At 50.5% G+C, this 13,652-nt stretch overlaps 1 protein-coding gene across 2 annotated transcripts in view; it reads right to left on the reverse strand.

The window, feature by feature from the left end:
• The window catches only part of PSME4 (proteasome activator subunit 4), a 1,411,622-nt gene that overhangs the window by 116,076 nt on the left and 1,281,894 nt on the right, over window positions 1-13,652 (reverse strand). For both annotated transcript variants that reach the window (XM_078649478.1, XM_078649477.1), the window contains one exon: window positions 7,299-7,461. In XM_078649478.1, the coding sequence (XP_078505604.1) occupies window positions 7,299-7,461 (163 nt within the window). The remainder of the gene's footprint in view (window positions 1-7,298; window positions 7,462-13,652) is intronic.

A 13,652-nucleotide genomic window follows, 5' to 3' on the forward strand; every position in this document is an offset into this window, starting at 1 on the left:
CCGCGACCTGTCCTTCGACCTCCCATGCGATCGGGACCTCTCGCGGCGCGGGGCCGACTGCCGGAGTTCGAGCCGCCTGCGGGACCGCTCCCGTCTGGCCTTCGAAGAAAGGGCCCGGCAGTCGGAGCAGGCCTTGTCGTCGTGGTCGACGCCGAGACAAGATAAACACACGCGGTGAGGATCCGTGACCGACATCAGGCGGTCGCAATCATCGCAGTGCTTAAACCCGGGCATTCCTACGGCACCGTTGGAGTCGAAGACTCGAAAAAGGATCAAAAATGATCAAAAAGGGTTAGTCAAAAAAGACTAGGGTTACTGCTATTTCCAGATCTGCGCTTGATGGCGCGGAAAAAAGAAGAACTGACATCAGCACGCGGAGGCGGCGTCTAAGTACTCCGACGACGTCATCACGGCGCCCACGACGCCGACGACGGACGCGGAGCCGCAGACGACGCCTACCGACGCGCAAGGGTACTGCTACGCAAAAATTTCCGGATCCAGTCTGACGCCTGGGGATATTCTAAGGTAAGGAATCTAATACTAACGTGTCTCTTTCAGATCCGCCCCTATAAACAGGTTGCGCTGGGAGGGCACCAGGTGAGACTTGGGCACATTTATCGAAAAACCCAATTTGTACAACAGTTGGGTTGTCACTTGCAGATGATGACAAACCTTCTTCGGCGACTCTGCTTTGATCAGCCAGTCGTCCAGATAGGGGAAAACTGGAATCCCCGCTCTTCTGAGATGCCACCACTGCCATCACCTTGGTTAAGACTCGAAGTGCAGTAGTAAGCCCAAACGGGAGGACCGCAAACTGATAATGTTGCGACCCCACCGTAAAACGGAGATACTTCCTGTGCGACTTCAGGATCGGGATATGAAAATACGCGTCCTGCAAGTCGATCAACACCATCCAGTGCTCTAGCTGCAGCGCTTGAAGAACCTGCGCTAGGGTGAGCATCTTGAACTTTTCTTGCTTTATAAAAAGATTCAAGATCCAGGATTGGACGTAACCTGCCATCCTTCTTCGGTATCAGGAAATACCGGGAGTGGCATCCCTGCCCCCTTTCCTGCTCTGGCACCACCTCTATCGCACCTTTTTTTTTTAGTAGGGCTAGGACTTCCTCCTGGAGGAGAAGAAGGTGGTCCTCCGAGCAAGCCCCTTGACAAGGAGGGTAATTTGGAAGGAATTGCCGAAAGGGAAGGGCATACCCATTCTCCACAAGATTGAGAACCCAAAGGTCTGTAGTGAGCGATTTCCAATCTTGCAGAAAATGAGTAAGCCGGCCCCCGACAGGACCAGCATGATCCAGAATGGTGGATCTAGGGCTGCTTTGCTGAGGTAAGAGGAGAGGAGCTAGAGGAAGAGGAGGAGGAGGGCTGACGGCCTCGTGAGGCAACCAGTGTTTATGCCCGTATAGGATTTATATAGGGTGTTCTGCTGCTGCTGTTGCTGCTGAGGCTGTCTGTATGTCTGAAAGGACGACCTTCCAAAGCCCCTGAACTTCCTATAAGAAGAACCTCTAGGCTGCGTCAGCAGACTCAGAGACTTGGCTGTAGCCTTGCTTTCTTTAAATCTCTCCAAAGCTGCATCTGCCTTTTTTCCAAAAAGTCCAGAACCGTCAAAGGGGAGGTCCAAAAGAGTTGCCTGGACATCTTGAGAAAATTCAGAAGACTTAAGGCAGGCACTCCTCCTAGATGCAACCGAAGACCCCATTATCCTGGCTACAGAGTCCGCTGTATCGAGGCCACTCTGGATCACCTGTCTTGCAGCCGCCTGCGTTTCAGACAATACCTCATCAAAGTTCTTTCTGTCCTCCTCCGATAACTTTGGAGCCAGCTGCTTAGCAGAATCCATTAAGGCATGAATGTACCTGCCCAAAAGGCAAGTAGCATTGATGGACTTAAGTGCCATAGAAGCAGATGAAAACACCTTTTTAGCAGCCTGATCCAGTCTCTTAGACTCTCTGTCACCCGGAGTCTGTGGAAAAGCTCCGGCTGACCTCTTTGAACAGGTTGTTTATTAACTAAGCTCCCAGGTGCAGGATGTGAGCTTAAAAACTCTGGATCTCCTGGAGCCGTCCTGTATCTTCTGGCAACTGACTTTGAGACTGCCGGAGGCGAAAAGGGTTTTTGCCAAACCTCCACAATTGGCTCAGTGATAGTGTCATTGAATAGAAGTAAAGGTTCAATTACTTAACAAAGAGAGTGAAGTACCTCTGTCAGAATGTTGGACTTAAATTCCGTTGTTGGGAGTTGTAGATCCAAAAGATCAGCAGCCTTTCGTGTTACAGAGTGGCAGGGAATTACGTCTTTAGAGGGGACCTCTGAAGGAGGAGAGAGTTGCCATTCTGGTGATAACTCCAAACCACTTGCCACCCTCAAATCCTCAAAAAAGTCCTCAGACTCCTGAAACTCACCTTCCTCCATCTCATCCTCCCTATATTGCTGCTCCTCCAGCAATCTTTGAGCCTCCCGTCTGGACCTTATCTTCGGGGCCGACGCCAACGGAGTAGTACACGGATCCAATGGATTCGGAACTGGCGTCGAACCCGGATCCAGAGGTACATTCGAAGTCGACCGAGGTCGAGCTGACGGCGCCAGAGAAGATGGAATCGGCATCGGCGTCGAGGTCCTCGGTGCCGAGAAATGCCAGGATGGAGTCGCAGGAAGAAAAGGCATAAAGGGAGCTGGTGCATATGCTTGAGGAACTTCCAAGTAAAATGCCATGGGACCCTTGGGACCCGAAGGTGCACCAGATGGCTACATTGCCTTCGCAAAGACACCATACATGGCATTTAGATAATGCGATGGGTCTTGCCCTGGACCAGGAAAAGGAGGGTACTCGCCTGGAATACGCTCAGGCATAGGCATCACTGGACTCGGGCCTGCCGGCGCCGACAGTGGATCCATTAGAGTCGGAGACTCTTCAGGTACAGGTACCTCTTCTCCCGGAGCCGGAGAATGCTCCGGAGATGGAGCTGGCGAAGGATTCGGCGCCGGTGACTGCGCTGGTGAAGCCATAGGAGACGTCACTTTCTCTGGAGAAGGAGATACATAGTCCTCACGATGTCAATGGACTTTCGAAGCCGACGACTGAGCTTCTTCCTTTGCCGAACGGCGTCTAGAGCCGTGCCTCCTCTTCTTTTTATGCTTCTTGGACTTTAAAGCATGGCCCGACGTCGACTTCGAATCAGACCTCGATCTAGATCTGGACCTCGATCTCCTCCGGCCTGTCTTTTCCTTACGCATCTTTGCCATAAACAGCTTGGCTTCCCTTTCTTTTAGAGCCTTCGGGTTCATCTTCCTGCAGAAAACACAATCCTCGACGTCATGGTCCGATGACAAACACCATACACAATCGTCATGTGGATCTGTTATGGACATGTGTCCACCGCACTCCCTGCAGGGCTTGAAACCTGATTTTCTCGAAGACATCCTCGAAAAGTGAACAGGATATAATTTAGAAACACAAAGTAGCAAACTACGGAGAGTCCCCAAAAACCGCTAGCGTCGACGGCGCGGAAACAAGGGAACTGACGCCATCATGCCGACGAGGCTCTATTATGGATCTAGCGAGGTCGCGAGCGGATCCGTGCCTCTGTAACGTCGTCCACGACCTCGTCGGCGTGAAGAGCTACAAAAGTTTCCAAATGTTGCTGGCGCAGGGGATATTCAGAAGGTTAGGAATCCACTGGCAGATGCATCCATCAGAAGATCATGTGTGCAGACTGGCAGCCAATGAAGAGATCTCAGAATGGGCAACATAGACATTCTGTATGTAAGATTACAAATTATACAGTCTTTCACATTCTGAATGAGCTGCAGTGGCGAGAACCTTAGCACACCTTAGCACCCAGACCTTCACACGCCCACCTCAGCACCCAGACCCTCACACCCTCACAAACCCACCTCAGCACCCAGACCCTCACACACCCACCTCAGCACCCAGACACTCACACACCCAACTCAGCACCCAGACCCTCACACGACCACCTCAGCACCCACACACACAGACTTAAGCCCCCCCACCCACCTCAGCACCCAGCCCCTCACACACCCACTGCAGCACCCAGATCCTCACACACCCACCTCAGCACCCAGACACTCACACACCCACCTCAGCACCCAGGCCCTCACCAGCCCATCTCAGCACTCATGCCCACCTCAGCACCCACACCCACCTCAGCACCCAGACCCTCACACACCCACCTAAGCACCCAGACCCTCACACACCCACCTCAGCACCCATACCCACCTCAGCACCCACATCCTCACACCCACACCCTCACACACCCACCTCAGCATCCACACCCACCACAGCACCCTCAGACGCCCACATCAGCACCCACACCCTCACACCCACCTCAGCACCCACACCCTCACACACCCACCTCAGCACCCACACCCTCACACACCCACCTCAGCACCCACACCCACCACAGCACCCTCACACGCCCACCTCAGCACCCAGACCCTCACCCACCCACCTCAGCACCCACACCCACCCACCTCAGCACCCAGACCCTCACACACATCAGCACCCACCCACCTCAGCACCCACACCCTCACATACCTCAGTAGTCAGACCCTCACACACTTCAGCACCCAGACCCTCACACATATCCCCTCCCACCCACCTTAGCACCCAGACCCTCACCCACATCTGCATGAACACACTTTAACACCTAGCCTCTCTCATACAGTAGCACCTGCACACCTCAGGTCCCTCACACCAGAACCCAGACATACTTACATATAAGCAACAAACCCCACTGTCTACACCCATCAGCTAAACACCTGCAGCGCATGCGCAGTCCAACGTACTAGTGGCCTTGCTCTCACATATGTGCACAGTCCTTTCTCTCGTTTCTCCAGTCGCCCGTGGTCTGGGACTCACCCGCCTGATATTCTACGTGTGTGAGCGCCATAGAGCCGCCAGTGAGCACTGCCCGACGGCCGCCATCTTACCAGACATCGGGTGCATGCGTGCAGCCAATGAGCAACGTTCGAAGAAAGCAGTGAGCCAATGAAAAGAGGCCGCAAGATCTGTGCCAAATAACTACCTCAGAGTTCAGCAACAGAGTATCCAATTATTAATGTCTCACAATGAGCTCTGCCCAATGAAATCTGTGAAATTGATGCATAGGCGCAATGAATGACGTTTAGTAGAAAAGTCTCTAACCAATGGCATCAGTGCAGTGTTAAGCCAAAGAAAAATCACCAAATATACACTGGCTTTTCCCAAGTGTGTTTCCTCCCCGCCATTGCTTAAATCTTTCAGCGCGGACACGACATTCAGTAGGGAGTGTGTAAACAGTGCTTGGTCAGCCTATCAAAGCTGTGCACAATTAGAATTATGGCCGTATCCTCCTGAGCCATGAGCACAGGACTGACTAATAAGAAAACAGCTCATTAGGCGCGATGGCCAATCAGCGAGTGCGGTGTGGAAGTTCCTTTCGGAGGGGGCTGCATCTTGATGCGCTATAACAAGGGCACAAGAGAGCAGTAAGTAATTTTACCAGTAATGTATGTGTTCATCATAGGAATGGTAAAAGGCGTCTTTAATATGAAGGCAAACTAGGAAGGGCCGCACAGCGGGAACTGGCGAGAAGGGCTCCCCATGGATTCCCGCCGCACAGTTACCCAGGCCCTTATTACGTCCCACCTGGACTATGCCAATAGCCTTTATGCAGGGGCCCCCCAGTACCTGATTGGTCGGCTGCAGATCGTCCAGAATGCTGCAGCCAGACTGATCGGTAATATCCCGTACCGTCAATCTGTCTCTGCATACCGGAGGAAACTCCACTGGCTCCCTGTGGCTAGCCGCATCCAGTTTAAGGTCCTCACTCTTACCTATCGAGCCGTCAACAACCTCGGTCCTACTTACCTGCAAAATCGGGTCTCGATATCCCGCTCCACCAGATCCCTGAGATCCAATGACCTCCGCCTCCTAATCTCGCCCCGTTTCAGACTGTCCAGAACCGGTGGCAGAGGTTTTGGTGTCATTGCTGCCAGACTCTGGAATTCCCTTCCGCTTGAACTGAGGTTTTGTCCCTCTGAAACCATCTTCCGAGCCAAACTTAAAACCTGGCTTTTCTCCGGACTCTAGTTTCCCCTTCATCTCCTTCTTTTTCTCTTCCCTTTTTTTCACTTGGGTACCCCTGGATTTTAGCGCCGGGACACCCCCTCGGGGGTAGCTGCGCGCTCTACAAACTCCATAAAATAAATAAATAAAATAAAAAGGGCCTCTGATCGAGTCACACTGACACAGGAAGTTACGCGGCATAATCGTACTGACAGATAATTTTGAATTGATAGATTTATTGGATCCATTTAAAAAGAAATCAACACCACTCTGGCTCTGCACAAAAGGTAATGGCAAAGAAACCGATCCAATGAGCAATACTGGACACAGTGCGCTGCCCTGCAATTCAGAGACAAAACAAGCAATCACTGTAAAGCTACTACTGCAAGAGGGACATGATCTCCTTAAATGAAAACGCATGGCCGGAAGCGCGGTGCCGCAAAGTCAGCCGCGTGTTTACTTTCACATCGCACATTAAACGGCAAGTTTAATATTTGAACAATTTGTTCACTAGGAACAATGTACACTACAACCAGGTTCTCATCCTGTAAGACCTATATAACCGATAACCATTTTTTCCCATAGGAACACATATTATAAGATTTTGGGCCTAAAATGTTCTAAGTGTTAAACTTATGTTTTGTATCGTGAAAACAGTAACGACAACTCAAGCCAAGAAAAGTCTTACTTACCTTGTATTGTGAGATCCTTAGGTGTGGTATCTAGGCATACCACCCCAGTAATCAATATAATCTGAAAGTAATCAAAAAGTATTCTAAAAGTAATTAATGTGTAATATAACCTGCTTTTTAAAACCATATCAATCTGTAACAATTGAAAATCCTTTCCCAATTGCATGTCTGTGTAAAGGTTTTCAATTTATAGTACATTGGTTCTAGAAATAAAATACAAGTATACCTATTTTATACTTACCCAATTGGTCTGGATTCTGACTCGGAGTGTGTGTAATCAGTCCTTGAGTGAGTGAAAACAATAAATGCTTAACACACCCTCTGAATAAGCCTAACTGCTTGCCCACACTACCACAAAGAGAGAGGTTGGTACATACCTAATTTAGCCTCTGCTATGCCTTTGGGAACTCGCTTGACTCTGTGCACACTAGACTTACTTTGGTATAGTATATACGGGGTCAGCTTCCTACAAAGACACAAAACCCTCTTAACAAAATATAAGATTAGCCTTATTTTACCTCCCGAAGGAATGGTATCCATCACCATGTGTGGGTCTCTCTTCCTCTTCTTTGGCAGTCTTGTCTTGCTAAGCATTTCAAAGTGAGCCTGCATGGATTCATCCATTGCAAGGAAACTGCACTGCAGCAGTCCACTCAGGGTTGTAGCAGCCATTTCTCTCACCTGTGAACAAGACATCAATGACTACATGGCAGACTGTATTTCTGGCAACAGTGATTTTCAGTACTCTACAGCACGATATGCTGGCACAACAACGTTTTACCTTTGGTCTACAATTTGGTATTAATGTTTTTAAAAGCAGTGAGGCTAAGTCAGTAAAGAAAAGGTTACTTGCCTGAGGTTATGATCTGTCTGGTGGTACTCTACCTGTAGATTCCTCACCTATAAAACAATGCCAAGCGTCAGACTGGATCCGGAAACTGGAAAAAGCCAGAGTAATAGGCGTTAACGGAAAGCACCTGCCCTTGAATTCCAGGGAACAATGCTGTTCATTCGCGACTGGATGAACAGCAACCACCTCAAATTAAACCCAGATAAAACAGAAGTCATCCTCACAGGAGGCGCACCGAACCCATGGAGCCCCAACTTCTGGCCGAAAGAACTGGGACAAACACCTGCCCCCTCTACATCCGCCAAAACCTTGGGAGTCATAATCAATAAAGACCTCACCATGAAAAACCAAATTGGGTCTGTGATCTCTATATGCTGCTTTCAACTTAGGAAAATTAGAAAAATCAGTAGGTTCCTCACTCAGGAAGTGAAAACACAGGCAGTCCTCGCTTTGGTAATATCACACATCGACTATGCCAACTCTCTTTACCTTGGCATCCCGTCTATCTCACCTACCGCCTCCAAATGGTTCAAAACCAGGCAGCTAGGCTGATCCTTCAAGAAAAGAGGCGTCAACATATCATTCCTCTTCTCAAGAAACTACACTGGCTTCCAGTATCCCAGAGATGCGCCTTCAAGGTAGGATGCATTATATTCAAATCCCTGAACAGTAAGAGCCCAAAATTCATAAACAGCTCGATCAACAGATACATTCCCACCCGTAATCTACGATACGCCCACATGCACCTCCTGACTATACTATCCTTCAGGCTAAAAAGGGCAGGGGGGGTCTAGGTTTGCCACCCTGGGCCCCAAACTCTGGAACTCCCTGCCACTTGAGATCAGATCTTGCTCAAACCTAATGAGCTTCCGTAAACTGCTAACAACATGGCTATTCAAACAGGCATACTAGTAACATCTTAGCCTAACCCTTCAGAGCAGCGCCAAGAAACCAACCTGGTGAACATGCGCTATACAAGTAAAGTTTAACATAACATAACATAACCTGCAATTCGCGAATCCTCCTGGCAAATGTTATTTCCACAAGAAAGAGTTTTGGTTGTTAGGAGCTGTAGAGGGCAGCTGCGCATCAGCTTAAGGGTAAACAAACAAGATTTAGGGCCCATTGAGGCATAATGAAGGGTTTAGGAGGAAACATATGCTGTAAACCTTTATGGAAACTATTCACATTAGGTGACTTAAGCAGGGAAGATTGATACGGCAACCGTAGAAAAGCAGAAATGGTAGACAGATGCACTTTTCCTGTGCCCAGAGCAATGCCTTGCCGGTTCAGAGTAAAAACAAAAAGGAGAATTTCAGACAAGGGTGCAGACATAGAATCAACTGATTTGGATGTACACCAAGCCACAGATTTGTCCTATCTGCAGGCATAGATGGTTTTAGCAGAGGGGGCGTGGCCGAGCCGAGCAGCGAGATGGCCGCATAAACTGGTGGCTCTGCCGGCAGGGCTCAATATCTGTGCATAATCCGTAGCCTGACGTACACCCCAAGGCTCAAAATCAAGTGTGGAGAGCTGTGATACCCATGGGAAGGGAGTGGGGGGTCCGGTCCGTGTAATCCTGCAATTTGAGGCGAGGTCCGAAGAAGATCGGGAGGCCCGACCTGGAACCCGGTAACACGGCGAAGGTCGCCGCGGACAAGGCTGCGAGCGGGCGAGCCTGCGAGAGGTGCGTGCCTGGCGGCCCCCCGAGCCATCGCTGCGATCACCACCCACTCCAGGGGCAAGGCCCGAACGCGGGCTGCGGGTGACGAAGGAGGCATCAGTCTGCAGCCGCGGAGAAAGGGCGCCCGGACCCGACCTAAGATGGCAGCCGCCATTGCGCAGACATCGTAACCTGTTTCTCCAACCCGGCGGGGATCGACAGAAAGCCCGGTAAGCCCACTCGTCTCTGCCCCGCCCCCCCCCCCCCCCTGCCGCGGGTCAGCGAGGGCGCAGTCGTCCAGAGAAGGGCACACACAGACTGACACACGCGGCGGGTACCGGTGCCTGGGGAGAGGGTGTGGGGGAGAGCCGCTGGCATGAAACGCTGCCCCGGGAAGACAGCGCGCCTAGAGACAGCAGCGTATCCTTTAGTTTTGCAGGCTGGAGTGGACGGACTGAATCTGCTGACATCAGGGCTTCCTATCCAAGAGGCCCATACACAGTGCTGCCTTAAAGTGATATCCTGCGGGGCCCCAGCTGGGTGTACAGTGAGGGAGGCCATACATACAAAGTCCACGGTATCAGTGACTGAGAAGTGAAAGACGTGAAGACCCCCTGGTACTGGTGTGGACAAGACAAGAACTATACTGCGTAGTAATTCACCATTTTTCAGCACCAATATATAGACACCATCTAATAACAGACTGGCTCCTGAGCACCGGGTGTACTGATAGAGGGGCCCAACACAAACATCCCTGGAGCCCACATTGACACCAGCAGGGGGGTAGCGCTACCTTGGCACCGTCACGCTTGCGAGTAGGCCCAGAGACAAGCCAGCGACACAACTCCCGGAAAATCCTCACGGGCGGTGCTATCAGCGGCGGGCTCGGCCTACCCCCGGCCGCCAGACAAGACCGATTTGGACCACCCTTACAGACCGGTAAGAGATCCGCCATACATAATAAACCACTCCGTGGTGTCGGAACTATCGGCAGCCATGGGGAAAGCGGAGAACAAACAAACTAAACTATCATTTGACAAGAGGGCAACACGCCTTCAGGACCCTCTGTCTGCCTCGCTCACAGTGGTCCCCGAGACCCAAATGGAGTCTGATCCAGACGATGACATCCGGGCAATGCTACGTGAGGTACGAGGCAGTCTGAAAACCATCAATACCAAGCTGGATAATATGGCGGACCGCATGGATCACATGCCCCAATAGATCAACAAGCATGAGAGCAGAATAGACACCCTGGGACAGAGAGTCTCGGACGCGAAGGACCACCAGGAAACGTCAAGAAGAAGCTTGCTTCGCATGGAGAAAGTGCTTGAAGTGATCAAGATCCGTAACGAGGATTTAGAATCGAGATCCCGGAGGAACAATGTCCGTATTACAGGGATTCCGGAATCGAACAATATTCCAAACATGGAGAGGTACGTGGAAGACCTACTCCGAGACCTGTGTGCAGCGGACCTGACCCCAATGTTTCTGGTGGAAAGCGCATATCGCACACTGGGCCCCAGGCTGCCGCCCGGGGCACCCCACGGCCCATCATCGCCCGCCTACTTAATCACAGGGACAGGGACATTGTCTTAAAGACCGCCAGGGAGAAAGGAGACATACACTACCAAGGAAACAAGATAGCCTCTACCAGGACTTCACCCAGGCGGTTCAAATAGCAAGACGTGAATTCACACAAGCAAAAAAACTGCTGCAGCAATCCGGCACAAAGTATGCAATGATGTACCCAGCCACATTGAGGGTCCAAACTGGTGGGAAGCCTATTTTCGTCACAGATGCCAGCGCCGCGATGAAATTCGCAAAACAACAAGCCAAGAAACAGCGACGGCCGGAGGCAGAAACTTCACAAGATCCGGACAATCAACTAAGTGATAATGACTGAGAGCAAATATCCCAGGGGAAGAGCTGTATGTTACGGCTCCCGGGAGCCACCATTACTGTTGCTGTACGCCATAGCCACTCATAAGCGCTCTGCCACCCTGTCCAAAAGTGACGGGGCAGTTAGCAGGTGACCCACGCCCCCAGAGGGATGATTCCCAGACTCAAGCTGTTCATTGGGGTCCCACACGGTGGTAGAAGTTATGTATGGGATGCACAACCTGATTGGGGGGTTGGTGTGGATGGGGGGGATTGTTGTTTGTTGTTGTTTGATACGAGTCATTTCGGTAAAAGACACACATAGCCACACAAGTAGTCAGCGAAGTGCAACCATATCGATCTACAGTTCTACATGTCAGACAAAGACGAACCACGTAGGAGAACGAGAACACGAGGGGAGATGTACTCGGACATTAATACACCGAGTCAGCGAGCAGTGATTGTACCACATCGACATGTCTAATCTTATTTGCCTTACCTGGTATGTAAGAGGTCTAAATGACCACCGAAAATCAAGACTGATGCACTCCTATTTAGCTAGGCATCAGGTTGACATCGGCCTCCTACAAGAGACACATCTATTAGCAACGACGGACATGCGGTTGTCCGCTGCTTGCTGGGGTGAACTACACAGTGCTGGTTACTCAAACTATTCCAGAGGGGTGGCTATTCTTATTCGTAAAGGGGTCCCCTGGCAGACTGACCACTCGATCACGGATCCAGAGGGCATATTTCTTCTACCAAAAGGTACATCAAATCATCGCCCCCTGATCATAGCAAATGTCTATGGACCTAACGCAGACGACTCAGCCTTTTTCGAACACCTCTGGCATAAAATTCAATCGCTAGGTGACACCGCTATCTTATGGGGAGGTGACTTTAACATCACGCTCTCCCCCCAGCCTGATAGGGAAGGCACAACACGTACACATCACCCTCACACCACTATGATACTAAATAGCATAATTCAAGACCATAATTTATCTGACTCTACATCCGATGTAGCGGGAGGGCACATGTATTACACACCATCGACAGGCCTGGTCCAGGATTGATTTCTGGTTATTGACGAGATCTGCAGATCTGGGTACAAGAGGGACACCACCAGGCGCGGACACTATCAGACAATGCCCCTGTAACTCTGACGCTTCGGATTCCACAGCCTTATAGACAGCCATTCTTGTGGCGCCTCCCATACAACGCCCTACTAGACTCGGCATTTCGGAAGAGTATTCGTAAACACATCCTAAAATACTTTGAGCACAACGTTGGCTTGGTGTCAACGGAGGGCTCCGTCTGGGAGGCGTTTAAAGTGGTGATTCGAGGACACTGCATAGCAGAGCAGGCAGGAGTCCTTCGAGACATAAACAGCCTAAATCGAATTGAAAAGGAAATACACGACCTTGAAACACAATACTGTGCGTCACTGTTAGAAATGGGGATTTCCGGTTGGCTAAGGCTTGCGCCAAAGCCAGGCAGAAACCACCACTCTAGTCAGGGCAAGGAAGTCACCCGCCAAGATAACCCCTGCTCACTCCCTTAGTAGCTTGGCACGAGCAGTCAGGCTTAACCCGGAAGCGATGTGTAAAGCGTTTGCACGCGCACCCAGCAACAACACCCAAGCCCACCACAAAGGAAACTCCACACAAGGTTATACATAAAAATAGCCTTTGTATTATAACAAACACATTAGATAATAAACACACAATTTACACTGTGCCACTGGCACGGGCAGAATTTACAGGGGATTATATACATGGGACAGGGCCACATGGACCACTGTCAGGAATAAGCACTTTTAGAACTAGCACTTGGTAGAATTAGCACTTTGTAGGAATAACGCTTAGCACACATCACATATAATAAATACCTGTAGCACCAAATAGCAAATGTAGCACACAACCAGTAACCACTGGCAAAAGGTAAGTACCACCTATGCAATCCTAAACACCTTAGGCCAATATCACGCAGGGAACAATGAACTCACTAGCATCACCTATACTAGGAAAACACCCTCCTAAGCATAAAAATATATTTAGGGGTATAGGCATAAAAGCATCGCATATGACATAACAATCACATTAGGCAGGTAATCACATTTGCGCAAGAAGCACAGGAGGGAAAAACATGTACACCACGCAAGGGCACAACACATGGAACTGTCCCCCAGGCCAACTGGCCTCTCAGGGGCTCAAATGCCCTTTGTCCAAAATGTCAGGGCAGGCTGCGCGGGCAGCCAACAGAAATGCGCCAGAGGGACAAGCCTAAACGTAGCAGCTGCCCACTATGTGCTGGGCAGCTGGGGATCTCCTCTGGGCTTCCACAGAGACAATGGGGCCCAAGCACGACGTGGGAGCCACGTGGGCTCTAGAAATAAAATGCGCCCTGGGAGGCTTCTAGGCTCTAGATAAACAAAATGCCCCCAGGTTGTAGCCACGGGGCTCTGTATTGCCAGGAAAA

The sequence above is a fragment of the Lissotriton helveticus genome, chromosome 6, assembly GCF_964261635.1.
Source record: "Lissotriton helveticus chromosome 6, aLisHel1.1, whole genome shotgun sequence".
Taxonomy (NCBI): Eukaryota; Metazoa; Chordata; class Amphibia; order Caudata; family Salamandridae; genus Lissotriton; species Lissotriton helveticus.